Genomic DNA, 20494 nt, shown 5'->3' with positions numbered 1-20494 from the left:
CATCACTGAGAAAAGCAGTGCAGACAGTGAAGTGGCCATGGTTTAATATTAATGGAAAGCATTACATCCATCCAACGATCAAAAGTCTCTAATCATATCCTGCCAGTTTCCTCACCTCTCCAGACTTCCACATCAGGTTTGCACCAGTAGGTGGCACTACGTCCATTCCAAGCCTTTGCCAAATTCAGCAGCACTATCAGCACAGCCAGTAAAGATAATTTTGATACAAACCACAAGCTCACCCACTTAAGTATGATGGACAGTGATTTCATGCTGTCAGTTTCTGTACAACAGGCCTAACATCAGCCAATTCCAGCTTGCACAAACAGCATCCCTGAATATTTAATACACTCTGTTTAATGTGAAGATCAATGTACCAAAATAATGTTGTCCTCACTCTGTGTCTCAAATAAAACTATACGAGAAATGACAGATTCACAGAGATAGCTGATGAAGACGTGAAGTGTAACTTTTCAGGGAATGCCAGTTTTCACTCCAAACAACTGAGCTCAGGTTAGATGTAATGTATCTAACAAACTAAATAGAAGAGAGGAAAATGCAGTGTTTTGTGGTGCATGTGAGTCCTTGGGTTTATTCTCAAATTTCATGGTCAACAGTCAAGGTGAACTCCCTCAAACACAGGAGAAAAAAATTAGGAGTGGATCTCCTCTTTAATTGGAATGAGGACTACTCTTCTCTCGCTGCAGCAGCACTTTACATATATGAGATGGATTGCGATTGACCTATAATCCAGACATCATTAACTACAAAGTCATAATGCTACCTGCTTATCAGCTGATAGCTGTAATGTTCTTTTAAAAATGCTTCCAGAGACAGACAAATAAGATGAATTACTCCCGAAGAACCCAGTGAAATGAAGAATAAAAGGGGCAAGAAATTATATAATATAAACATATCTGTATCCTAATAATAAGGCAACATGGTGTCACTGAATGGAGTTCACAAACAAATGCACAGCATGCTGTCATTGCCGCCGCTTTCATAATATGTGACACACAGGATGCTTTAAATAAACAAACCAGGCCTTCATGTGAAAAACTGTTCAGCCATGATGAGGTGCATCCTTCCACACCAGTGTTTCACTACGGGAGAAGCAGTCTGTCTGTTCGCCTCAAGTTGAGATGGCTGGGCCAACAAAAAAAAACCCAAAAGCAAATTTTGTTGAGTTACACTGAATCTCTATTATCACCTTTGCAAAAAGTGAATTTGCTTCATTGTTTTGTCTGTGCTGGTTGAGGGATATGTTGAAAATGGATATGTGAAAACTAACTACCCATTCTGGTTAATTTAATCATATTAGTGATGTTGTCATGTCCTGTTTTGTTTTACCACACCTGTGTCTTAAATCAATATTGTATTAATAAAGAGAGAATTAGTTTCACTCAGGCCTGGCACACTGTTTTAATGATTATGCAATGCTTCGGGCCTCAGTTATGAGCTTAAAATTTAAACATGGAACAATTAAAAGTATAGTCTTTTTGTAGTAAGTAAATAAAATTCTGAGTTAAAAAGAGATTCGAATTTGCTTGTGCAAACTCAAGCCCACTGTGGAAATATGCAGTCTTTCATGAAAACGATGTCAACTAATCTAATGGTAAAATTAAGGGCAAGTTTAAAACAACATAGCAACAGACACAAAAACGCAAAAGGTTATGTTATTTAGGTGCCAAATGTGTGTGTGTGTGTATATATATATATATATATATATATATATATATATAAACTGGTAAGCGCTGTTGCCCCACCGTAAGAAGGTTGCAGGTTTGGTTCCCAGGTCTGGGGCTTTTCTGTGTTGAGTTCTCCCCACACAGGCACAGGGAGAACATGCAATGTCCAAAGGCATGTATGTTTAGGTTGTTGACTCTAAATTGTCTGTAGGTCTGAGTGTGAGTGGTTGTCTTTTGGCCCTGTGATGGACTGGCAACTTGTCCAGGGTGTACCCCGCCCTCATCCGTTGCTAGCTGGGATTGGCTCCGAGACCCCAGGACCAGAACAAGAATAAAAGAATAAAAATAAGAATAAAATAAAGAAAGTATAGTGCATTTAACACACACACACACACACACACACACACACACACACACACACACACACACACACACACACACACACACACACACACACACACACACACACACACACACTAATGCTCCAAAAAAATAAATAAATCTTAAAAAACAGGAATTCGTTTGTTTGTTTTTTGACTCAGGCATATAGTAATTCAGGACCATTTTCATCTATAATCACCAGAAATTACTGCAAAGAAATCCAATGGAAATTATTCGAGGTGGGTGTTTAAATACATGGTTCTCCCTTGGAAATAGTTGTAGTCTGCTCCAGTGTCCACTCAGTTTCTCCTGTCTCTGCTGCACTGTCTCTGTATCAATACAGTGGCTTTCCAGATGATTATATTGATCTCCAAGCAAACCTTGTAAAAAGATATTTCCCTGAATTCAGAGAGCCTCAGATGCACTAAACTCTTGTTAAAATGGAAGATTATGATGAGCTACTCGGGAAAACAAGTATTATGCTACTCTAAAACATGGCTTGATTATTTTCAATAAATTTCATGGATTTATGCATTTACTTTTCACTTAAATAATTATGAAATTGACAATGTGCAATACATTTGGGCATGTCCCAAGAAAACTTATTCTGCTCTATCAGTGAAATACTACTTGCACACCCAAGCATCTCTGGATTGGCACAGTGCTTTATTTATGGCATACTGAGATGCATTTGGATATTGCACCAGCCATATGGCAACTTCAACAATATTGTGATCAATTGGTCAGCCCTAGCTATATGTTTGCAACAAAAGATTTTACATCCTGCAAAATAACCTAATAAGAATAAAATAAAATAGCTCATCAACCTTTCTAGAAGCAATACAGAACCTGGCAGAACATTTTGACTTCCGTATGTGCTAATATATGACTCAAGTATGATACCAAGGAGAAGTAAACAGATATTTTAAAATTCTCAAGTGGGTTTCTGTATAAAAATGGACCACATCCATATTTATTAAAACTGATTTACACTGAGTGGCGCAGAGCACATGACACATTAAAAACACACTTGGAACAGGAATGAGAGGTGCAAATGTTTACATAATGTGTATTTAGCTCGTAGTCGAGCACCCATATTCCTCTTAATGCGCACCAGAAACATCTATGACTCAGTGACTATTGGGACATCTTTAGATGCTACGGGGAGGCTAATTTGCAAATATTCAATATTTTCTCACCACTGACAAGGAGGGATCTACATTGAGTTGCAAATGTTCCATGTTTGTCAGCACGAGGAGTAGGTAAAACATCCCACAGCCATTGGTCACCATGTGTTGTTTTGTCCTGAGAGAATGACTACAGCCCACCTGTGCCATTTTATTCTAGTCTCTCTGTTGTCCTTTCTTTCATCTTGTGCAGCTGACCCACTTATAAAAAAGTAGTAGCATAGTCCTTCGATTGTACATTTTAAGTGTTGGTTGTTGTTTTGTTGTGCGCTTACAAATAAATCGATTACACCATCACCCAGCTACTGTAGCTCTTCAAAATAAACATTTCTCTGCTTCCTAATATTCCATAAATATCACACCCTGGCTGTGATAAAATGTATAAGGACAGGGTGTCCTCTATAATTTGACCCACCACACACACACACAAACACACACACACACACACACACACACACACACACACACACACACACACACACACACACACACACACACACACACACACACACACACACACACACACACACACACAGTTAAGTTCTGCCTTGACTTAGTGATGATTAATCTAAGTGGGGGGCCAGCATTTAGAGTTAGAAAGCTAATTCCTTAACCCCATATATTGATTTAAAAGCTGACCCATCTCTTTCTCCACTCTTGTTACTTTGATTGACACATCTGCCACTGCTCTTGGTTTATGTGTATTGCTATGTGCTTGAATGTTGCTGTTTAAAGAGAGGTGGAGGAGTTGGCTACAAGGAATCAATCACAGTTTCCCTGTCAGTGTAAAGCTGTCATTCAGAAAGCCATGCTTGTATTGCTGAATTATTTAACAATCTATACCGTCTCAGTTGATCTTGTTTACAATAATACTGGGCTCACATGACTGAGGGTGTGGGTGGGCATGTCTGCACACCTAAGATGTATGTTTATGTGCTTCAGTTTGTGACTTTATAAAGGGACCAGCTGAGAAACAATGCTAGCGTGTATCATACTGTCACAGTGCAGAGCTCTCCTCTTACAGTTCATGGGTTGTTGTTCTGACTGGCCAAGGTATACTTTGGCTTTGTCCTCAGAAAGCTCTTGGGATCAGCATGACAGGGTTGTGAGATAGATCAGGGCTACAATGCTGTTAGGGTTATCCTTAAAGGACTTACTGAAAGAGTAATGGAAGGAGGAGGGATCTTACTTGGATCATGGAGGATGTGGAGTGACACAAAATTTTGACTCTGCACAGCAAGACTAACAAAGACCATGTTTGTTAATTAGACTTAATGGAGAAGCACAAAAACTTTCCAATTAAAGTGACCCAAATTTTTAGAATTTAATGGTTGATTTTAGTTTTTGTTTTTTTTTTAATTACCTATTCCTCCTTATTGCTCCACTTCCAGCTCGTGTTCACACAACCAGTTCTCTTTTGAATCAGGAATTACTCTATTTGTGTGAATAAACAAATAAAGGATAAAAACATCTTCATAATTCTCCTTAAACAAACACTGGAAATGACTAAGCCATCAGCCACCTCCTTAAACTAAAATTAAATTTGCTGCCTACCACTCAGATTGTCCATCACTGGTTTTTCACAGATGTCACTGGCAGAGAAACAGATGCAGTCCTATGAGTGGGAGGCAGATACCAGTCAGTTCAAGACACTTATTAACAAAGTGAGAAATAAAATCCATCCATATCACCAAATGGCGTCAATCAAAGTTTCTCCCATGTGATTTTTTTCCCCTCCTAGTTCTTCTCCCAGACACTTTTGAGGTCAGCATCAATCATGTGCCTGTAACTTCACATAACTAGTAAAGCTCCCCCTTCCCTGGCTATAATGAATCCTAATTTAAGCTGTCACCAGGATACTTCTAAAACAAGGCCATGAGCTGTGCCATGACAACATACTCACAACACAGTTCTAAAACGTTCAAAAATAAGATACATTTTCCTATAAAGACATCCAAACATGCCTCATTTGACTGCCCATACATTATCAGAAAGACAATAACCCAAATCATCCCAAAGTTACTGTCTCAGCAGGTTAAAAGGCTCATTTAAGAACATTTTTGGATTTGGGTCTGAAAAAAAATCTAGCTGTGAGGCCAATCAGTAATATAAGAGCTTTGTAAACTGTGTACATGCCTTTGCAAAGATTACAGGTATGCAGCATTATTCACATAATATATATATCCAGATTCTGCAGTTCTAAAAACTGATTTAAAAAAAAGTAACACGAACGCTTGCCCAGGTAATGATCAGCTGTCCTCTCTCCTAGCATAACCATTCATTTTGCCCACGATACGGTCACACAGTTGGGTACCCAATATGCATCATTTATATCAGATATATTTAGCATTGGGCTGTGAGTGTATAGTCTCTGTGACACAAAAACCTACTTCCCTGGTTCATACGTGTTAAATATTTTAAATTACTCCATATGAGCTGAGCAGAAGGATGGAGGAAATGAGAAGGAAGGCATGAGTGAATTCTGAGAGAGCCAGTTGTTGAATAGCCAGTTTTGTATAAATTAAACGTTTTGTCTTTTTTCATTTAAAGAAGTGTGGGGGGAAAAGCTGCGCGTTTCTTTATTATACACAAGCTAAATATCCTCAACTAAAAAAGTTACTTGGTTCACTTCTAAACCTAAAGTCACCGGAGAAGATAAACAAAGGCTGCCAGATGTTGTGCATCAAGTAGATCCCACAGATGCCCCAACACACACACACACACACACACACACACACACACACACACACACACACACACACACACACACAGAATCAATCCGCCATTCAACACTTGGAAAGACAAAACATATGAAAGCAGGTCGACTGACATGACTGCCGTGTATAGATAACTGCACAAACACGCTTGCTTTTCCGAATATACTGCCCAAAGTTTTACTCACCATTTAATATCTGCTGTGTTATCTTTGGATAATAGGCAGCTGCACTGACTCCGTCCATGTTGGTCAACGTGGATGTCACAGTGCTAGCTAGCTTTGATTTAGCTACCATAGTAACGTTGGTAACCTAGCAACCCCGCCTTCACTTGCTAAGCCGGCTATATCCTTAAAACTTGCACTTCTCTCAAAAGCCATCTCAATTTTGATACGAAACGGCTGCTTGGGTCGTGGATGGATCTTCGGGTGCGATGTGTTTGTCCCAGGGAACAGTCCAGACGGATGCGAGAGGTAGCAGCAGCCCGCGACAGAGACGGAGGAGGAAGGCGAGCTAACAGCACTTGCTAACAGTCAGCCGCGAAAGTGGTAGCTTCCCTTACTAGCCTGTGAACTCGATAACTTTAAGAAAACTGTTCTTCAGGCGAGATAAGTTTAGTATCCGAGTCGACTACCTGTTACCGATCTGTGGACTAGATCAAACACATTCTCCTATGTCTTCTTGCTATTAGCTAATTAAAGTAATTAATTCAGCTGTTACCCGTTTATATTGTACTTCCTGTTTACCTAGTGAAACTAGCCGTACCCCTTTAACTATCAGTATCCACTTTACTTAGATTTCTTTTATCATTATTATTTGTTGTCTTCCTATCTTTTATCTATATCCCACTGGAAAACCCAGTCAGAGATTTGTGAAATGCTCTTTTGAAGAATTGAGTATGCTGTTTGCCTGCCACCATTTTCTGGAATCAGGTGGTGCAGAGGAGCGGTGAGGGGCGGATCTGACCTTCTCTGTACTTTATTCTGACTGTCAGGCAGGTCACTGTGTGTCAATCACAGAGTGACCACATCCTAATGATTTTCATATAGACAGTCAGTCACAGCGTAGTTGTGTCTTAATGCACACCGTGATTTATAATGGTAATGATAATAATTAGAACAAAATAAAGTGCAAAGTTGGGTAATTTTCCAAGAGACTTCTGTGGCTTGCAAATTGATTGATTCAGAATAGCTTGCTTTACATGATAATAGTGTAACATATTTATTCAATTAGGAAAAAGTCTTTTGATTTGTAACAGTTTGAGGGCATCAGATTGAAATGGAAACTTGTATCATTCAAATCATGGTAGATTGAGTGGCAATGTGTCTATGTATGGCTCGAGTTGTCTTAAAATGCAGGCCACAGAGAGAGAAATAGTGACACAAAAACATTTCTCCAGTAAACTGTTTTTTATTTAATTTGCCAATTCACATGATTTTTTTAGATATTTGGGGCAGAGTCGTGTTTATTTGTCAAAAACCTGCCTCCTGCTAATACTACAGTATTTTAAGGAAATGTTCAGCATGACACTGACTTTATAGCAGGTCAAGCAGGTGACAGAAGAAGGTCAGCTCTGCTCAAGATTGGAGGTGAGATAAATACTCAAACCAACTCAAAGAAGGACAGAGGAAAGTGAGACTGTTTGGCTCGACTGCCACAGTCACAGGACAGTCTGGTGCTTCATTATGATTTAGCTGCTGCTGAATATCACAGAGCTTTTACTACCTATTGGCCCACAGACTAAGAAGGGATAAACCATTGGATGCGAAGAAAAAAAAAACAGAATGCGTGAACACATTATATATTTGAAAAATAGACATTTATCCCAAAGTGAAAACAGTGAAAAAAAGTAAACACATGATATGGACTTGTGTATTTCTCCAAATTCACAAGTTGTGATTTCACTTTCCAATGTGAAATGGCCTTATTGTTTCTGTGTTCCATATATTCTTATTTAATATGTGAAATTGGGGCTTAAAGCTTTATGCTCTCATTTGTGACTCTCATAATGGGAATTTTTAGATCCTAAAAATGTCTGCCTTTGATTTCACATCTGTGACAGGGCACGAAAGTGTTTAGGCCATATGTAAATGTTTCACCAATATGCAAATACAAATAAATGCAATCAAAGGACTTGCCAAAAATGCGCATGTTTAAAGACATCAGAAATAATGATTTAAGTTGTATTATAATTATTATAATACCTGCTTGTCTCTGTTAGTTATACAAATATGCCTTACCTCATCCCATGTGTTCATATTTTTTCTTCACCCCACAACTCTCATCTTAAGCTTCTTGAATCATGTCACATCATCTTTTGTTTTACCTCATTTAATCTTATGTCATAATATCACCTTTCATTATCTTTAACCCTATCAGATTTGTCAATTTTTTTATATTTCCTCTCATTATCATCTCATGCCTTTTCTTGCAACTTTTTCTTCTTCTGGCCTCAATATATAACAGATAAAATCATAGTGTATGTTTGTAAATATGCATGCACACTGTCTAACTACAGAAGACTCATTTTAAACACACAGGTTGCTTCTGCCATTGTAATGCGGGTTTACCATTGTTCTTTTCTTTGCAGACATGGAAAATGCAACAAATGAACTACAGATGCTTGGATGGCAACAACACGAGACAAATATTGGCTCATGCTGAATCCAAGAACTTTATTTGGCAACATAAGACCTCTTTGTATTATATAACTGAACTGGTAGACTGGTATAATGGCAGACGTGATTCAATGAATCTGCAAGATCAATTTCAATGAAGTAATTTATACTTACAATCCTATACCTCTTCAGCTGAGTGCTCGGCACTCCTATGGATATTTAATGGAAAGGAAATCTTTGGCAACAGCTTCACTGGAGAGAGGTGTTCTTGCATGCTAAATCACTTTTAGACAGTGATCTGGATGATGCTCAAAAGTAGATCTGGAACACTTCTGGAGTGGTGAGACGAGAAGCTTTGCAATGCCTGCAGCCACTTTAGCAGAATGCCATTATAGGCATCCACAAATAATATTATGACTGAGTAATTGTCAATCCTGATCAATATCAGGACAACCTGTCTGACATGGCATGGTTTACTGAAGGTCTAGTGAATAGAATTGCTATCATGGGATGCTGTTTGGAGTCATGTGTCATCTTAGAGACATTTTTCTCAGTTATTACTCACATCAGAAACTATTACCATATTATCTGGCTGAGCATTTTAAATTAACATTTACTCTTGGATCTTTTTGTGTGTGCTGTATTTCTTCTTTGTGATTTATTCCTTCAAGGTCTAGCTTACTCTGGCTGACATATACCTTTCAGAGACTTTCTCCTAAGGCACCCTGACTCAGCATGTTGAATGCTGTGGGGATACCTGTCATCAATTTCCTAACACAGCTAGTGACATGCCTGATATCCCATATGAGCACTGGGACACATTTCTCTGAAAAGGAAAGACACAAGGAACCCTTAAGCATTCATGGGGCCTGTTGCGGCCTCAGTCCCCAGACAAGGACACCGTGACAGATGGACTGTGAAGCTAGGGGACAAACCTTGTTCTGGAAGGGAAGGGTCTGAGCTTGCAAAGGAGGGCTGTAAATAACAGCAGAGCTTGTAGCCTGAGTTTAAATCCCGGCTTCAGTTAAAGAAAATAGCCACACTCAGAGAGGCTATGTAGCAGGGATAGCTGTAATAGTAACATGTTATCAAACCAACAAGCTTCTGGAGTAAGCTCGTTGTTTGTGATGAGTCCACAGACCTACACTTGCATTGATTGTAGTCATCTGGTCCATGCAGCCCTTCAGCCATACAGGGTATGAGTGAGGAAAGCATTGGACCGGCAAATCGATCTGCGCCTCAAGTGATTGAACAGCTGGCCTTTCTGTCATTTGAAGGCAAGTGGTGTCTATCTCTATGAATTTAAATTTCTGCTATAGTGCTCTAGATCCTTTACCGGATGTGTGCTTTACCACATGTCGTTTACTCACAGAATCACTTGCGTTTTTACGCAACTGCTCCTCCTCCCCCAACACGACCGGGTCCACGACCAGTTTCTCGAAGCACGCCGAGCCGAGAGAGGAGCTCTTCTGCTGGTACTTGATCAGCTGGGATACGGCCAGTTTGGGGCTTCCGTGCGCAGTCAGCTCAGGTTTGCTCCCTGTGGCCCCGGAAGCTGCGCCGAGGGGATGTAGCAGGGGCTGTCCGTCCGTGCTGCTGCCGGGGACCGCGTCGCTCCCGATTGACTTCTTGTCTCCTTCAAAGGACCCTGGCGTAGAGCAGCACAAATTCGGCTGAGACGACGAGAACACCCGGTCCAGTTGTTTCTTTTTCTTCTTAAACATCCATAGCCCCGACTCCTTCTTGCTGCCCTCCGCGCCCCCGGCACCACGACGCTCCGAGCCCAGTTTCGGACTGAGCCACGGCTTGGTTTTCTCCTGGAAATTCTTCCACATCCTCCGCTGGTAGGAAAGAGACTCTTGTCCTCTGCCACTGCTCTCATCCTTGGGGGATTTTTGCTCCATGGTGCCGGTGCAGCAGCCAGCCAGCCTGAGCACACTCGGTGGAGTGGAGGGATGTTACAGTTGGGCTGCTTCCACTGATGATCAGTTCAGAGCGCCAAGAAGGAAACGCACAGTGTGATGATGAAGACAGAGAGAGGGGCGGGAGGGGTGTCAGTCTCTCACAACCAGCCTTGCAGAAATGCCTATGAAGGCAACAATAAATTTTGTGGCACACGCTTCTTCCCCGGCAAACACTAGTCTTATCTCAGGAAGGTTTATCTGATTTCTATGGTGAAGTTGGAGCACACGCAGTGACTTCAGGAAGATGACCTAAAATGCCTGGTAAACGCTCCGCCCGCCTGTTCTCTATCTTTGCGCCCCCGCTCTGGTCACTGTGCCAAACCAAGCTTGAAGCAAACTTCCTCATTAATTGTTATATTCAAATGAGGGACCAAGGCTTCGCCGCGCCTCCCTCTGGCCAACCGTGTCACACGACCGGATAATTTGCATCCTGATGATTGCATAACACAACATCACGGTGCCTTGTGGATGTTTTTGATTTAATGGTGGTCTTCTGTCTGAGTGCATCACTGATTGATATCCAAAGTGTTACGTGTGTTTGGATTGTTGATCTGCAGCCTTCAGATGTCCTCTGTCAACTTACCGACCTACGAGAGTGAGTCCGAAACATGAGATGTTTTGAAAACTTGTTGTTTTGTGTCATGACGATGAATCTGTACTGTAGATTTATCTTGACATTTTATTAGCCACATGCAGGAAGCAGGCAGCAGTCAACCGTCTCTTCTCTTTATACGTGCTGTGCTGCTGTGACGTGTAAAATAACTCATTACATCTTTCCCTCTGGCCCTTGATTAACTGCCAGCCTGTTCCATCCCCCTGGTTAAGACTGTACCCACATTCACCAAAGCATATACACAGACAGTAATTTCAAGCGTGAATAAGACTTACCATTTAATTCCAGGCGTACATGTGCATGCACAAGAGGTCACCATTTGACCTTTTCTCTAACAAAGGCCAAAATTCTGCATTGAGCAAATGAACTGCAAAAGCAAAGGGATGGTACAGTTCGGTGGATGTCATCTCCCCACAATAGGAGAGGAGTGAGTGCTAAATGACATCCATGCAGTTTATATGGGTATTAATACACACGAGATGCCAGTGTGACCTTGGGACCACTTGTAGCAATGATAGTTATTCACCATGGCTCAGAAAATGCCTGGCCTTGACCCTCTAAAGATGAAAAAAAGTGGGTAAGCTTTAATGATTAAAAAAAAAAAAAAACACACACAGAAGCCAATTTTGTAAGACAAGTAACTTTACTTTTTACTGTGACAGAATTATCTCTCAGTAATCTGCTTGTATGTGGGTTAGGGTTAGGGTAGGATGCATAGGATGAATTATTAAGAATTTTTTTTGCAGCTTGGGGTCACTTGATATTACATCCATCCTCCTCAATGCAATACTTACATTACAACCAGTAGTCTATTGGCAGCCACAGAGCAATACAACGCACTGTCGAATCTGCTTTCCTGAAAGAGTTCAGTTAAGTAGATGGACGTGAGTATTTGAGCCAGACAGCTTCTTTCAGCTGCCATTGGCTCTATTGGGCTAGCATGGATAACTGATGAGTCTGCACTGAGCAGAGCTTTCCACTTAATGATGCCAATACAAGACAAATCATCAGAGTTGCGCGCGCGCGCGCGTGTGTGCGCACACACACACACATGCAAAACAGCCAAACCTAACCATACCTAACCATTCAGAAACATTCAGAAACATGATCCTTCACTAACTGTAGCTGTGTGTAATAGGTAATTCTCTGTCACTACAAGAGCATCTTGACTCACAGTATGTGATAATTCAGAGTAGGTCCTGGTTATAAGATATGACAAGGCCATTTCAATCTGGAGGATGAGTCACTCATTCAGCCCAGAGAATATGAATTCCCAATGAATAGCTATAGCTCCACATAATAAAACTATTCTCATATGTTATATTGTGTAGGGAAATATCAAACATTTTGTCTTATAGTTTCAGTCTGTTTCACCAATAAGAAGTAGATCTGATTAAAGACACATTTCCTCTTAGCATTTGCCAGATAGCATCTGCACTAAAATAATTTAAAGCTTAAGTCTCTAAAATGCTCTTGTTTTACCTTGAAATGTTTCCACTAAATCTAATATTCAAACAATGGCTTTCATATAAAAGCTTCCATAGTCAATGTACAGTCAAAGGAAACTGAGTTTCATACATTCATCTTCTCTCGCTTATCTGTTTCCAGGTCGCAGTGGGTGCTGGAGCCAATCCCAGCTCACACTGGGTGAGGGTGGGGTCATCCTGGCCAGGTCACCAGTCCATCACAGAACCAACACACAGAGACAGACAGAGACAGTTGTTGGCAGTTGTGTAAAGCAATGTGTTAATCCTTTTTCTCTTAGTTTAAATGTTATCAAATATTCTGGTTTGCTGGGTTAAACTGTTCAAAAACTTTTACAATGCATCATTCTCACATTACAAGTGGACAAATTCCCACTGACAGGCAGGGACACCCCACTCAAGGCAACCACAATTGCTAAGTGATGTGTCAACACAAAAACATGAACTCAGGAACTGACGGAAGAAATCACAGAGGCTTGTAAGTAGTCGAAAAAGAAAATACAATTGCTTGATATATTGTTGTAAATAAAATGAAACAAGACTGTTTAGACATTATGTGTACATAAATGTACATAAATTCTCTGTTGATGAAAATCATGATTCTTTATCAAGTCAGTAGATAAGCATAACCAAAGCATTTCAGTAATAATTAGTACAGGTCGAAGTGTTTTGTTTTGTTTTTTTCCGAAAGAAGAATGTCACATGAGTTAGAGCTCTATCAGAATCACAGAAGGTAACTTCCATTTCTTAAATCGTATAATATAGTGCACTTTATGTATTCTATGTATTACAACTGTGATTATTACAATATTGTAATAAACAAATTTAATCTTATTTTGTCTCTTCCTCACTATTTCATTTCTAAAAATATTTCTGTCCGACAAATAGATAAGTGAAACGTCCCCCTGCAGATGGGATGGAAATAAGGTTGGAAAACCAGTGGCAACCTTTCTAACACTGCTGTGAAGCACACTGATCAAATTAATCCTTAATCCACAGTAGCATCAGACAGGGTGACAGCAGGTATAGGGGGATGGAGTCACTGAGAGATCTGGTCTGAAGATGACCTGAGAGTTTTGAAAACAAAAGAATGTGCATTATCTTATCCCTCTATGTTATTCTTTAGGTTAATTGAAGGTTTCACTGAATAATGCAGTAGATTGTCTGCAGTAGTCTGTCCTTGGCTTTGTATGTTTTTGCACCACGTAACTAAAATCAATAATAAAGCTTCTTTTTCTTCCTGAATAAGGTCTGTTGTTGTGGAGGAGGGCCTGATCAGCCAGGAGAAAACACTAGCTATGCTGCTGCAGCAAGCTTTCAGGATTACAGAGCAAGTGGCAGAAGACCTACAGTCAACAAAGGGCTCCATCCAGGTAGGGAGTCTGCTGGAGAGTCACATAATGACCATCACACGCATTGTGAATCAATTTAGCATGGAATACAGGTATATGAGTCAGTAGAGGGTTTTGGTTTCTTTTGTTTGTTTGTTTTTTTTTGGGGGGGGGGTTCTTGTTGGATTTGTGGTGAATATGCTGATCATGTTATTACAGGGATAAATTGTTTTGCCTTTTATTGTTACCTATGTGTTTCTTTTTCATCTGCTGTCCTCTCAAATATGTTGATGTTGCAGCACACACACACACACACAGACATTAAAACAGACTACACAAACTCACAGCTGATATAATTACACCTAATAGATGAGTGCAGCACCTGAGCAAAGCCCAACTGACTCCTCATTATCATCAGTAACCAATCATCCTCTCTATCAGCTGAAATGTATGATGAGCAAGGTGTGTGATTAAATAAATGGTGCAAAGTTAAGTAATAATGTCTGAAAGCCAAATTACTAGAGAGTAAATGAAAATTTAAAGTTTGAAATGACATGGTGTCATCTTTTACCAACCAAAGCATCAGGTGACATGAAAATGCTATACACAGCTTCATTAGTGCATAGCCAATTGGTGCTGCACAAGTAGTATTAGCTAAACCTTGAAAAAGATATATGTTAATCAAGTAAAAGTGGCATTGCACAGTCACAGTCTCAAAAATGTTTGCTGTCTTTGCTTCAAACAGACACTAGAAAAGCACTAGATCACCCAGTGGGACTCAATCATCTCTGGAACTACTCTAGCTGTTTAAAGCTGAGAGCAGAAAAGCATGGCTGGCATTGGAGACCTGTGAGGAGGAGTAGCTAGGTATGTACACAAACCCACTGTTTGCATGCCACAAACTGCACGGTGCATATGAAATACCACAGCGAGATGAGTCCCAAGTAATTATAGCTGGTCTCCAAAGCTTTATTTAAAGCAAGTGCCCAGTGGGTTAGATCCATGTCTGCTGCACAGGGTGATCTGACTGATTAACTCTCCTTGGAGATATCCTACTTCTTTTCTCTCCACTAATGAAGTGAAATTGTTGAGACTGAATCATCTCTGGCAGCTCTTAAGGCTCCCAATCAGTTGGGGCATCACCTCTGCCACTCTCAGAGATATACACATATCCACAACTTAATAATGTTCATCAGCAGGTTGAAGTTTCTAGGTTGTAACAGGCTCTGATTAGCACCTGATCATCGTTTGGTGTCTGTGCCGATCACCTTCATTAGACTTGATTGCTGTACAGAATCTGTCATCTTGGGGCTCTGATTAACAGGACTCGTGCAGCTACTTTAGCTGAATAGTTTTGAAAGTCCATGGTAATCATTGATCAGTGCATATGAGCATACTTTGGTGATCCTTTGCCTTCTCCTCTAGTTCTATCAGTCAGTTGACAGTAAATCAAAGATGTATTGTTGTTTTGTGAACTGCTGATTTCAGGAATATATCAGTATTACATCCTCCAAGGTGTTCAAGAGGTCACTCATAAGAGACAATACTGAAAATTTGCCTGATTTATGGTCCAATAGGGAGAAACTACGCCCACTAAGTCTAATAACTTTTTGGACCACAGTCTAAATCATTCTAATAATCAGCTAAGCTAAGCACCAGTAAGGTTTTTTTGTTTGATAAACTCTACTGTGCCCCGATGATGGCACTGTTAAGCTCTATAGGGAAATAACACAAATGCCACACTGTTTCAACAAAGTTTCAACAAATGGCTGTTGGATTTGATTGCTGAGTTTAGATGGTGTTTTATCCCCAATGTTTTAGCTACATGATATTCCTGACAGAGACACGCTGCATTACAGATGGTATCTTTAAGCAGGCATTGGAAGGAAGGGAGCTATTTTGTAATGCTAATAAAGAATCAGTGCCATTTTGTTTGTTTTTGTTTTTTTTACCACACAAACTGAAAAGAGAATGTGTTAGAAACAAGATGTACAGCGAGGCTGTAAAATACTTTGTGTTGAGTGATAAATGTCTTAATCTAATCTTGTTATTTCTGTGTCTGTTTTTTTATCATTAATCCTCTGAACCATTCACTGTGTTGTTTAGCAGTGTAGTCACAAATTCTCTGCTTAGGATGCAGTCGAGCCCCCTTTGAAAGTACTGATAAGGGATATGTTTACCTGTTTCATGGCCATTTTGACAGCAGGTACTTCAGTACAGACTTCCTTTGGAGCCTGGCCTGGCTGTCCACTTATCTCCTTTTCTTCACACCTTTTCTTAACTCCCTCCCACCCAACTATTCTTATTCAGTGGCTCTCGCTGTGCTTTCTCACCTATTATCTCAGGTGCGATGCCAGCATTGCCAAACTGAGCAGTGACGTGAGCTCTGGGGAGCGGCAAATTATGCAGTTGCAGAAGGAGGTGGCAGAGCTAAGGTCGGCTGTGGATCTGAGGGTAAAAGAGTTCAAAATCAAGGTGAAAGATGATGTGTCAGTACGGTGAAAGGCTGTGAAAGGTCAGACGTAAGGCAGCAGCAAATTAAAACCATAAGCTCTAGTGCTACAAAGAAAAATGTTTAAAAAGAAATATATCAGCAACTATACCCAGAATAGTTACTCAGAAGATGACTCACTTTGGTAATCCCTTGCTTTTTCCTCTAGTTCTATCAGTCGGCTGACAATCTTACTTTTCAGTGGCAAAGTTCTCTGCATATGTTAATGTTTTTCAGTGGGTATGAAGGGGGATACATTCATTGAAGCGCTGCTTGCATGAAAGTTGATGTATTTTGTTGTTTATCCTGTCATGTATGACTGCCTGTTTGGTAGGTATTTTAGTTCTTACTGCTGCTGAGTGCAAATAGCCTTAATTAGAAAAGTCAGAGGCTCAACCACAAGCAAAGACCCCGAAAGAAGGAAATTAGATGTGAAATGAATTCAAGCAAAAGGGAAGGCAAGGTCACTCCATAAGTGGCTTTTAATTTGAATTTTTTGCACAACTTTAATAAAAATCAAACCCTCATCATTCCACTAAGTCTAAAGCTGACCACAACTCCCATACACTCACACTGATTCAGCCTCTTAGTTCTGTGACACAAGTGACACAAGGGGGCAAATCATTGTGATGGTAGCGCATTAGCTATGGTGCAGTGATCAAGCATGTACAATAAGGATAATTGAAAATGCAGAGGAAATGGGTCACAGCTGTTCTTTCCAGACATTGGCTGCAGGAGTGAGGCAGTAGCTTCATCAGCTGGACTCAGCACAAATTACAAAGACTAAAGGTCAATTAAGAGAGCCGTCACCGCAAAATATATTTGTTTTTGAGTTTTTCTTTCACCAGCTGCGTCACAGCCTTGGAAACCTGCAGGCATCATGGACAGAGCAGTCCCAGAGCCAGACTCTCCATGTCTGATTTGCAGAGGAACAATAAACTACTAGAGGACACGTAAGGCCTTTCATTTCAAAGTAAGCCCACATTTGGCTCACATGTTAGAATCATTAGGTATGTATTCGTCTTGTATCGCTTTTTCTGTTTTACTATAGATAACAAATTTGCATTACAGTTCATTACAGCAGTCAGAGCAAAGCATCTCATCTTGTAGAACACATTATTTCTGGAGAAATACATACTGAGATTGCTGTTTTTTCAATCCCATACTTTCTCTAGACCTGAATTTCTTTAAGCACTTATGATACATATTCCTGTATTCCTTGGCTCGATTAATTGTCTTTAAGCTCTTTAAAGGATAGGTTCTTTATATTGCCTCTTTCATTCCTTATATTACTGCATTAAAAGAGTTGCTCATCTGTTTATGGAATATTATTGCCAAGCCGTTCATCTGTAGACCAATGGAAAAAACGGAGTCCCGGGACAGAGCAAAGATGCTGATTAATTTACTAAACCAACTAATAGATCATCAAATGTTTGAAGCAATTGTGTAAAAGAAGTGAATAGTTTTACCAAAGTGAAAACAGAGACATGAATGAATAATATGTCCTATTTACTGTAGTGATGTAGATGAGTCATAGAAACCAGGTCACTGATCATTTTAAAACCAAAAGACCACAGATGAAAATAGATGAAAGAGAAAATGACGAAATGGAATGAAGAGATTTATAAAAGGGAGATGATGACAAACAAACACACACTTCCACGAAACTTCCACCGTGATATTTGTATATTTAATTTATGATTATACACCCATCTACTGTAGGTTGCTTTCACTGGATTCAAAACCTTAAAACCTGACTGATCCTTTTTCAATCAACTAGAGCCAAAGGGGACATTTTTAAAATGCTGATGGATAGGGAGAGAAATTGTTTCCTGTTTAATTTATATATTCCAACATAAACTGAAGTGATTGACATAGTACATCACTGCCAGATACCAATAAATCTTACTTACTGGTCTTTTGACATTGGCCAAAGCAACAATTTCTACACAAAGCTTAAAGTCCAAGAACACTGATAAACGGGTTAGACATGTTTGATAGTAATTTTCAAAAAAGATTGTGAACACAAAAGGTTGATGCCAGTATCTTTAAATAATTGGTTTTCTAATTCGGTCAATTATATTTTACATATTGTTATGTCTGTTTTATTCCTGAATGCATTTTGAGTTAATAGTTTCAAAACTCTAAATAATACTAACCAGTTTTGGAGAGAACTCATATGAATTTGCCTCTATGCTCATATAGTAAGAGCACCTAACACAGAGTAACAGCATTCTGCCTGCTAACATACAATATGAAACCTGGATCTTGGTAGCTTTTATCTGTAGCTACATTTTCAAAGGGGAGTCTACTCTTTTGTCTACTTCATCTTTCTAGTGTCTTTGCAGGATGTCAGCTGGAATAAAGGAAGTCAAGAGGCAGGCAAATTCACTGACAAAGTGGACAGAACAACAGCTGATCACCTCTTTCCAGACACATGCCAGCATCGCTCTCTGCTACAAGACAAAACGGTGCACTACCTTTCAGTTTGACCAGCTGTTTATTTTTAAAATGGGTTATCTGTGCGTTTTGTATTATTTTCAATTTGTTAGGTGATGGTTTGGTTTGGACCCCGAAGCAGAGACTGACACTAGTAGAAGGTGGGTTAGAAAAGGCTTTACTGGAGACAGATCAAAGGCTGAAGCTGCAGTGAAGCACAGGGGTTGTCCCACGAGACAGAATCCTCTTCTGCTGCCAGAGTAGAAGCCTGTCACACATGCTCAGGGAGAGGAAGAACAAGAAGGGGAAGGAGAGAGGGCACAAAAACAAGCATAACTAAAAGAATCATCAGCCCTTCACTATCTACAATAGGAGAACAATCAACCTGTCATGACATGAAATAGACAATCATATTGTAAGCAAAGCTGAGATATGCTGGATTCACCTTTTGACCAAAAAAAAGATTTTGTATTAATTTAATATTAAGAAATTATTTAATATTAATTAATGGGAAAGAATGTATTCGAGGAGAGGGTTTTACATGAGTGAATTGTTCCATTGGTCAAAGAGGCTATTAGATATTTATACCCAAATATTTAATGTTGCCATTGGAGAAGTAAAGTTGGAGATTTTGGTCTGCAGGATCCCATTCATTCTGTTATTGTTAGTATAGATGATTTGGATGAGTTAATCGAGTAGTGAGTGAGGGCTGAGAAATTTGAGCTATGTTTATATGCTTCCTTTAATGATCTTTGAAGTTGTTGCAAGTAGTGTATTGTATTCTTAGCACATAGGTTGATTTTTGTGTTCATAAACAGGCGAGGGAATACCTTTGATATTGGTGGCATATTGCTGATGCCATGATGCTGGCATCAATGAATATAGCAAATAGGGGAGAGAGGGGGCATCTTTGTCTGGTTCCCCTCTGCAGAGTGAAGATATACGATGTGATCCCTTTGTGGTGACTGTAGCTTTGGGTGAGTTATACAGTGCAGATTCCCAGTGGATAAATGATTCTCCAAAGCCAAATTTTTGAAGGGCAGCAAAGAGGAAGGACCAGTTAACTTTGTCAAAGATTTTTTCTGCATCATTTGATACAACGATTGCTTCTGTATAGCTGCGCTGCAACACATTGATCAAATTAAGGAGAACTCTGACATTATTTGTAGAGTGTCAAAGCTTGATAATGCCTGTTTGGTCATCGAGAATTATCATTGAAGTTATTCTCTCCATGGGCAATAATTTGGAGGGATGGAAGGAAGGGTGTTGGACCTTTATCTCGTTTAAAAGTAATTTCATTGCAGCTGTGTTCATTTGGGTATTATGTCACCAGTATTTTTTTATCTCTCTCACTGTCCTGAGGAATAGAGGTGCCAACTCTGACTAGAAATGTTTCATAAATTCTGCATATTTACTAATGCAGTTAATAGCTAATAAATGGACAGCATCCACAAAGTTTCTTTGTTCTTCAATTAGTTGAGGTAGATTTAGATTTTTGAGAAAGATCTGAAAGTCTGCTAGGTTTGGGTTGTTTGTTGTCGAATATACGTTTTGAGAAAAGCTTTAGAAGGTATGATTGATTTC

The 20494-nt window shown here is 39.7% G+C and overlaps 1 protein-coding gene across 4 annotated transcripts in view; it reads right to left on the bottom strand.

Annotated features, from left to right (window-relative positions):
* The window catches only part of mctp1a (multiple C2 domains, transmembrane 1a), a 118217-nt gene extending 107431 nt beyond the window's left edge, over positions 1 to 10786 (bottom strand). For all 4 annotated transcript variants that reach the window (XM_029511003.1, XM_029511004.1, XM_029511007.1 and 1 more), the window contains exon 1: positions 9959 to 10786. In XM_029511003.1, coding sequence (XP_029366863.1) covers positions 9959 to 10492 — 534 coding nt within the window. In that variant the 5' untranslated portion in view covers positions 10493 to 10786. The remainder of the gene's footprint in view (positions 1 to 9958) is intronic.
* Positions 10787 to 20494: the final 9708 nt, after the last annotated feature.

This window comes from Echeneis naucrates, chromosome 9, assembly GCF_900963305.1.
Source record: "Echeneis naucrates chromosome 9, fEcheNa1.1, whole genome shotgun sequence".
Lineage (NCBI taxonomy): Eukaryota > Metazoa > Chordata > Actinopteri > Carangiformes > Echeneidae > Echeneis > Echeneis naucrates.
The sequence above is the reverse complement of the archived record's forward strand: the minus strand, read 5'-3'. Positions and strand labels throughout refer to the sequence as shown.